General features: G+C 35.4%; 1 protein-coding gene across 2 annotated transcripts; it reads left to right on the top strand.

Moving 5' to 3' along the window:
• The first annotated feature begins 1989 nt into the window (after positions 1 to 1989).
• LOC145591052 (uncharacterized) lies at positions 1990 to 8895 on the top strand. Of its 2 annotated transcripts, XM_081647440.1 has the most exons (5): positions 1990 to 2269; positions 2660 to 2720; positions 4248 to 4352; positions 7278 to 7575; positions 8561 to 8895. In XM_081647440.1, exons 1-5 carry the CDS (start codon positions 2129 to 2131, stop codon positions 8580 to 8582), a joined length of 627 nt encoding a protein of 208 aa, XP_081503566.1. In that variant the 5' UTR covers positions 1990 to 2128; the 3' UTR covers positions 8583 to 8895. The 2 variants fall into 2 exon arrangements, with proteins under 2 accessions (XP_081503566.1, XP_081503567.1); XM_081647441.1 differs by lacking the exon at positions 4248 to 4352.
• Positions 8896 to 9211: the final 316 nt, after the last annotated feature.

The following is a 9211-nucleotide window of genomic DNA, read 5'->3' as shown; positions in this document are numbered from 1 at the left end:
CTTGAATTATAATCATATTAGCCTAAATAATATTATTAATTATCTTATTAAGCGTAATTACAAGTACAAATTCCCTTTAATCCTGCAAGAGAGGGCATGATCAAGCAATAAAAATAACAATATATATCAAACAACATAATAACCACAATCATAATCATCATCATAATCTCATCAAAGCTTAATAATAATAGTAAGATCCTAGGCATGATACTAACATGATATAAGGAAAGAATAGGAAGCATCCCATGGAAACATACATGATATTAGAAATCTTAGTTATTACCCTAAACATGATACTAAGAAGCAATAAAACATCCTAACATGATACTAGGAATTAAAATAATCAAAACATGATTTCTATATCAAAATAATAATAATCAAATTACTTACTTGGATGCCTCGTATCTCTTTCTAATAACAAAATACACACGTTAGTAACTTCAAGGAAAATAATAAATCAAACAATTAAATTAAATAATTGAAATAGAGATTTGGGACCAAACCCTCAGAAAATATGAACCTTTCACGTTTAGGGCGAAGGCAACTTCGAACTTGGCTAGGTGTGTCTAGAACTTGTGTATGCGGAATTTTGTAATTAGGGAAAGGTTTAGAAAAAGAATAGAGGGAGAATAAGCTTCTAGCTTTTAGATAGAAAGAAAGAGAATAGAATTAGATGATTGTGAATGCTGATCCTTGAAAATGGAGGTCTAGGACCCTATTTATAGAAAAATAGTCCGAAAACGATAGAAAATACTTCAAGTTCTATACGGAATAAAACTGGCATCTGTCGCTAGGTGACAGACATTAGCGCCAGGCGACATGATTAGCGCCAGGCGACAGACGTTGTCGTTTGGAGCTAATTAAAAGATAAAACGCGCTTTGTACGGAATCCTTTTCTTAATATGATTAAGCAGCAAATTCCGCGTTTATCAGATTAAAATCAGATTTATCATAAAACACTTATTTTACTCCAAATAAAACTCTTTAAAATATAACTATCAATCCTAATACTATTAGAATTTAAAAAGAACCTTAGAAGATTAAAATCAATCCTAATAACTTTAGGAATAATAATTAATAGGCCCCCCTTTAGATCATTGGGCCGCATGTAAAATTCATTTCGGGCCAAATCTAATTTAATCCATAATTTCCTCATTATTCATCGGAATTGCGCTTATAATGTATCATTGGAAAGCTCTTTTCGAGCCCAATCCAACTACACTATTATTGGACCCTTATTATGAACTGAACTAAATTGGACTGACTACTTTCATAAATAGAGTGAGAAAAGAAATATTTTCAAAAACAGAAAAAGAGATATTTTAATAAAAACATCCACATCACTAGATTTTCACACTTTCACTTCGTTCGATAATTAAGTGACGTGAAAGGTATTCATCACTGGTTTTTAGTTTTGGGGAGACACATTTGGGTGTCTACAGGACCCGCTAATGCCCGCCTTGAAGTATCGTCGTCACAAGCCTCGACCACCCGCACTCCGTCGCCAAAATAGACGTGAGTGCTCCTGTGATTTAATTGCCCACTTGTGTTGCTTTGTGCTAACAAGCCCTTCTTCCGCTCAAGGCTAGCGTTCTTGTCGCCAAAAGGCTAGAGAAGGGTAGTAGCAGTATCCATTTGATTTTTGATGGTGTTTATCATTTTAGTATTTTCTTTAAGTCTGTGTGTTGGAGTTTTGTAGGTAGAGAAGGAAATAGAGCTGCCCACGAGATAGCTCATTGCCTACCATGGGCAGTGGGTTGCCAAACTTGGGTGACGAATTTCCCGTCTAAGCTTGTATCGATTTTGAATGCTGATCTTATTATGAATGAAAGCTAGTTGCTCCTTTGGAGCTTTGTTTCAAAAAAAAAAAAAAAAAAAAAAACCGAGACAACGCTTAAACCACACACTAGCTATACCAAAAGCCGGTCATAATTATCAAATTAAATAATACTACAACTAGCAACAAGGACATCGCCCATACCTCACAGGCTCACACTAACCTTTTGCGCGTTTATAGATTTAGCGTACAGGCCGAAATCGATCGTAAGCAGAGCAGCAACACTGAAAATAAAGAAGGTTGTTGAGCGGAGTAAAGTTTAGAGCGGAATAAAAGTCTAGGCGTTGAACAATGGTTGGGACGAACTTGAAGGCAGAAACTACGTCGCTAATGGACGAAAGGGATGCTACGGAGTCTGAAATCAGCGCAATTATTCACCGTCTTTGCCAGGACGGAGGTCCTGGTTTATCTGCCAACCTTGTCGACTCCGAGGTATCTCTTATTATTAAACCCCTTTTTGTGTTGTGATTCTGTCAATTAATTGAATTTGTTGGCTCAATTTCCACTATTTGATTTGAGGTTTATCCATGCCAGTTCAATTATAAACCCTTACTTTGTGTATCTTTCTTATTTATTTAAATTGTACTAGATGTTTAGTGAAATTTATATAGGGTATATGATTTCAACTTCCTGTTAAGATACTTGGGTGCATTGATTCTCAAATCGGTATAAACATTCAAAATTATATGTTTTTAACTACAAGTATGCTCAAAATTATATGATTTACATGTTATTCGCTTTGACTATCTTGAACTTCTGAATTTGTACTAGTACAGATAATCTCATTTACATTGTTTTGTTTACATATGGCAACTCTTGCAGGGTTTCCCTCGTGCAGACATTAATATACCGGCTGTTCGAGCAGACCGTCAGCGCCTAGCTGGTAAGATACTTGATTTATTGTTGCTATTATACATTACTAGGATAATATTTCGTGCTATGCAGATCATACCAATTAAAGGTTGGTGGAGGTGTTCTTGGCATGTAAACTAACTAGTTGAAGGTAGGTTGGGGTGGTGGATGCATGGTAGAGTTGAGGGGTGGGTGCTGGTTTTCTGGCAGGGGATTGTATTTGGGTAGGTGTAGATAATTAAGCTAGGTTAATTAAGGGGACCACATTTCCTTCTTACCTTCTATCTAATGCTCCTTGGTTTGTGAGCCATTTTACTTGATTGCAAGTAATAACAAAATTTAGCAGAAGTATATACGTGATCGAAAGTTGCAACTTTCACAACCTTTGTCAATTGGTGGTCCAAAGATCCTCTTTAAGCATGTTCCTTTCCCTGGAAGCTGTAAAGAAAAATATGTATTCGAAGATGAAATCAAAGTGAGGAGTTTTTTTTTCTTTATGTTTTGCCGGTGGATGTAGTTTTTGGAATATGTTGAAGAGTCAGTTGATCCCTTGCTTTTGTTTCTGTCTTTGAATGCTTTCATTTGTGGTATGTTAGTGTTTGTAGTAATTTTGTTCGTTCCATCTTGGCAAAGTGAATGATCTTTCAAAAACGCTCTCTTTTATTTTGCTACCACAATTATTGTACTCTATTAGCCCCAATGAAGTCACGTCTGCTTTTGCTTCTGCTTACTCGGCCTGCTGTAGTAGATACCATATTTCTGGAGAGTGGTGGCCAAAGGACCAGAATAGAAGTGGGGGGGAGTGAAGAATAATAAGTTTTTCTACTTCTCTCCTCTAATTATATAGCTTGTACTATTATAGTTATATTTATGGTTGTGAGAGGAGTAGTATTGCTATTATTTCAAATTTTCAACTCATATAGTAGTGAAAATTTTGATTGATGAGTACCTTGCTATCCTTCACTTGCGTCACCTCTGATTTTTATTTGCTTCACACCATTCCAATGTGCTAGAACATGGAGGAGAGGGATTAGAATGCAGAGGCGGAGATGATGCAGCTGCTTGAGGAGGGGGGGGGGGTCCATGGGAAGAGATTAGAGGGGGAGTGGTTGTTTTGCAGTGGCAATGGTGGTGCCTCTTTGTGGGAGAGAATCAGAAAATGGGAAAGGACTTGGGTGATCTTAAAAATTACCTTTACAATACATCTATCTTCAAAATACTTGTTCAATGTAAAAACTGTGCGAATATGTGGGGTTATGCTTATCAAATAGAATATTAAAAAATTATTAGTTTAAATGTTTATTTCTCGTATGGTACCCTTTTAACAATTGAAATAGGTGTATTGTGGATTTGTGGTAGTTTACCACTTTATCCTATGTAAAGGAACTCTTGAGAGTTGTAACTTGTAAGACTTGTAACACATTATTAATGGATGATTTATGAGGATTTATTTATGGCTGTTTTCATTTGTAGAATTTATTGTGTCTTAAGTCATACACAAACCTTTAATTCAATATTTTGGACTGACTTTTACTTTATTTATTTATTTTATATGCAGAGCTTAGAATTGACCACATAAATCTCACAGAGAAAATCAGTAAAAATATACAACTATTACATGCTGCGAAACTGGGACCTAAGGTTTCAACCACCATGGATTCAGGTAGAATAATTTTTATAATTTTTTTATTTTTTTTTATAATTAATTTATTTATTTTTACTTGTTACTTGGATATTATTCATTTTAACCAAATGACAGTTTTGGATGATGAATTTTTGTTAGATGTGTGCTTTTTGATATTTGAAGTGAACTTTGGAGATTTAAATTAATTGTCAAATTAAATGATTATCATGTTTCAAAAAAAAAATAAAAAGATTAAATGATTGTAAATATAAAACTTTCTAGGATGGCTGATGATGTACGAATATTAGTTATTCAGATATGTTTATAGGTCCTTATTGTTTCCAGGAATCTTCAGTATCCAGACTTGTCTGCTCTTTGGTACTCCTATACAAGATTTTTTTTTTTTTTTTTTTTTTTTCCAAAGATCATTTGAAATGTATCAGCCAATTCAGGCTCTTTTGTGGAACTATTAAGTGTGAATACTGTTGAATCCACTTATAAGATTAAATCACTCATGCTTAGGGGTGTGCATAAAAAATTTGGACTTGAATGACTGAACCAGATTGATTTCTGGAAGTTCCATGCAAAAGCCTATACTTTAACACTTTCTACGGTAAGTGGATGAAGGCCCTTTAACAGTTTAACTCTTTAAGTCATTTATGGTCCCCTCAAAGCTCCAATCTCCTTCCTGTTCCCCTCATTCGCTTTCCTCTAGCAATTACTTGATAGCCTGGTACAACCTTCTTCCTGGCTCCGTCCTCTTTCTTGCTCTATGTCTTTTGTTTCTCTTCTAGCATCTAGTAACTTGGTAGTTTTGCTTCGTCACTGTCAATTAGGTTGATGTAAAAGAAAAGGAAGGCGATGTTGGTCAACCATAAAAATTCTTCAACTAATTGTTGTCTAACCAATTGAGTTATTTACTTGCTTATTTCAGTTAATTATTGCTTAAATTTATAATTAATGGATTTGATTTTGTGTTCTATGCGATTTTTGAGATTTCTTGGGGGTGCATATTTTGCAGATTTGGGGGTAGTTTTGATTTTATATGAATGTTGTAATTTTATGGGTGCTTATGTGTAGAATGATGCTTAAATTTACCAAGATTTGGATTTAATGGAAACTAGACAACACATAAGTGCCATAGTAATTTAAGCTTGATTTCAATACTATAGTCGCAATTTGTATGTTATTTTTTGTAATAAAATTAGATGAATCACACAAAAAATTAAAATAAAAACCCTAACAGGTCCAATTGATTTCAATTCGTACCAGATTGGAACTATCAAGTTCGGAACAGTCAACAACCATATCAAATTCAGAATTACACTGTTCTGGTCTCCGGTCTAAGAAAAGTTAGGATTCTGGCTTAAAGTTTTGGACCGATGCAAAGTCTTATACTATATTTAGTGTGTAAGCTGTCCAAAATTTGTATGTCCTCCATTCTTTTTTACTTTACTAATAGCTCCGTAGCAAGCAATTTGAGGAAGAGATTAGAGAAGATAAACAGTTTGTTTATCTTCTCTAATCTCTTTCTCTAATTGTGTGACAAGGAGCTATTAGTCAAGAAAATAATCACGGAGGAAGTATATTACCTTAATAGGTAAATAATTTTCAATTCGTTAGTCACCACAATGCTTGCAACCGACATCGTAACTCTTATAGATGCCCATTTCATAACTCCACTACTGGGATTTTTTTTTCCTTGGGTTGATATAAGCAAAGAAAAGAGACATCCTTTGATATGAACTGACTAAGATTGATAAATATTCAGACAAGAATAGCACCAAGTTGCTGTTTCATTGATGGAAGAACAAAAGATAGTTTTGATAACTTTAGGTTATCACTCTCCTTAGCAACTTTAGGCTTTAAATCTCTAACAAGGTTCTTGATATTCAAATTGCATAACTACTACTGATGCTACTCATTTCTTATGTATACAATCGAGGTACTCAAAAGTACACTCTATCTTTAATTAGTCCTTGTCTTCTTTTGCTTCTACTGCTGCCCTCTCCTTGCCATGCTACCACACCACTTAGTGTTTCTTTGATTAATTTTGTCTGCTTCCTCCAAAGGTGTTTCATCACTGTCTTGTTGTTGCCCTGCTGTCACTTGGCCTCCTGCTGGTTGTTTCTTCCTTGTGTACACAGCCATAGGTTGCTCACTTGGTGGGTTCATCACATCCTTTCTCCACCATGGCCCCTTCTCTCCTGTTGCCCACCATCAGCCGATTCCCTAACTCCCATCCCTGGCGAACTACCATACCCCTACTTTCTTTCTTGGCGAACTTACTAATTCCAAATCATTAGCTCTTCTACTCAATAAACTACGAATCCTCAAACCCCTCTCCAGTATCCACTCTTTATTGGTGACTAGATTTTTCTTGCTGCCATCTCTCCCTCTTTCTCAACCTTGCTGGTGGCTGGAGTGTTATTTTTGGAAAAATCGTGGTGGAGCTCCTTTGATGGGGATTGGGAAACGGGAACTGAAGCAATGAGAAGAGGAAGGGGGCTGGGTTCAGGTTTGTGGTTGGAGGATAGTGGAAGGATTGCTGGAACATGGGAAGAAAGTGAAGGGGATGATTTTGGTGGGGAGGAGAGAAATAGAGGTGTTGGGTAGTGAGGATTGAGGAAAATGAGAATAGGGCTAAATCAAAAATACAAAAAGTAAGAAAGATGCTTTGGAATCCAGGGGAGTCAACTTTCAACTTCTTTTTTGCGTGACAAGTTAATGACCACACCCAATTTTATAGTTGGTCCCATGGTAGTAGAAAATTTGCTTCAGGCTGCACCTGTTTAGTTTGTTTAGGTTTGAAATGAAAATTTGAGCTTACTATTTCCATCTGATGTGTTACTACTTGATTTCATTCCATCACAAGTATGAAGTCCTTTTTTATTGAAGAAACTTACAAAGAGAGAGATAATCTGCTATCTTCCCTATCTAATGGCTGTGTATCTCTATGGACAGATGATGTTGACATGAGTAATACTGTTGGTCCTGCAAACGCTGATACAACTAGCAGAATCCCTTTTGCAATGGTAGATGAAATAGCTGAGGCATCTCCTGCAGCAGAAGATGGTTTGCAGCTTGGGGATCAGATGGTGAAATTCGGAAGTGTAGAATCTGGGGATGACTTACTACCCAGGCTTGCTTCTGAAGTTCAGAAAAATCAAGGCACTGCAACATCTGTGGTTTTTATGAGGCAGGGTGTGTTAACAAGCTTGTATATAACTCCTCGAACATGGGAAGGAAGCGGTTTACTGGGGTATGTTGGATATTCTCTTCCACCTTTTAAATTATTAGTTTTTTTTATGATTACTATGTTTAAAATTGAAATCCATCCCAAGTTGAATGTGTAAAGTCGACTTTGTGTGCAAATAAAGGTTCCCTATTGTATTCAACATTATGACTTAAATGGATAATAAATCGAATATTAGATATAGAAGTAATGACTTGTAGTTGTAGATATAGTAGTAATAAAGTTCAAAACCTACAACCTTAAGCCATCACTACTATATTTTACCCTCGCGGCAGGGAAGTAGAACTCACCTTTCATAAAGAGGTGGTCCCTGTTAAGGAGATTGGCTTGTAGTTGTAGATTTTGAATGTTTAGTAGAACACACATGGTTCAACTTCTACCAAAGTAAAGTTTATAGTGATTTGGCTGACTTATGGAACATAAAGAAAGTAAGAAAGGGGAGTGAGTGGTAAGTAATCAAGAAAGAGGTAAACATTGACAACATTACCCATGTGATTAGAAGATATAGTGTGTGTACAACAAACTTACAAAAGTTGATTGGTCATCAATTTTCAGTGGTAGAGATGTAATTTCAACATAAATACTTTGCATTGAGGAAGTGATGCATGTAATGTGGAACTTGCCACATTGCCTATACACATTTTATTAAACAAGGCATACGAAATATAATGTTAAATTTGAAAATGCTGTACCTTCAGTAAAAAAATCAATTTGAAATATATGCAAAAGAATAGAATACAATAATTTATATTAAAAGGACATTTTTATAGTAACTGTGGGCTTGTGGCGTTATGGTTGATAACAAACCAGTTGTGGGTTAACTAGGTTTACGCAAAAGAAAAAAAAACTCAAAACAGGAAACTGTAAGCAACCAAGAACACTCCCAATATCTAATTTATGATGTCTTTATCATAGCTCTAGGGTCACATCCTATGTTTCTTTGTAGATTGTTCATCTTCCTGCAAATTGAGTATAAGGGTTTGTTTTGCAGATGTCATTTTAAATTTCTCTGATGTTATACTTCTACGATAGCAAGGTGAAGCAAGTTTTAAGGTGTTGCCTTTATGCATGTCAAGGGGATTTTACAAGCTGTTCCTGCTTTGCTACTGGATCATTTGCCACAGTATTATGAGTTTGTATATGCTATCGGAGTCGCTTGAACAATCAGTTGTTCTTGGGGGGTTGTTTATCTAGCTCTCCTGCTGTAGTGCTGTGTCTTCGAAGCCATGTTTAATACTTGACTAAATGTACTGAAAAGTCATTCGTGGATATACAAAGTCGTCGCAGTGGATTCACACCCTCTTTATTTAGGTTGAATTTCTGGAATTGTTATTGTTTGTTGAGGTGATTTAGAAGCTTGTTTTTGTCTTTACATAGTTTGTGGTTGACAAATTTGCTCATTTTTATGCAAATGAGCAAAAACTTTAAATAATTACTCATTTTATACATTAAAAAAAAAAAAAAAAAAAAAAAACCGAGTACATATAAATATATTTTTGCCTCAAATTTGTCCAAATATATATAGATTGTGTGAGATTGGGTACATGCACAAATATGGGTACAACGTAAAACAGAAAAATATCACTCCCAAGTAAGCAGACACAGGTACGATATGTTACAACTCGTATAATATATATACCGA

Source organism: Chenopodium album, chromosome 18, assembly GCF_948465745.1.
Source record: "Chenopodium album chromosome 18, dcCheAlbu1.1, whole genome shotgun sequence".
NCBI classification, from domain to species: domain Eukaryota; kingdom Viridiplantae; phylum Streptophyta; class Magnoliopsida; order Caryophyllales; family Amaranthaceae; genus Chenopodium; species Chenopodium album.
This window is presented reverse-complemented; position numbering and strand designations above follow the sequence as displayed.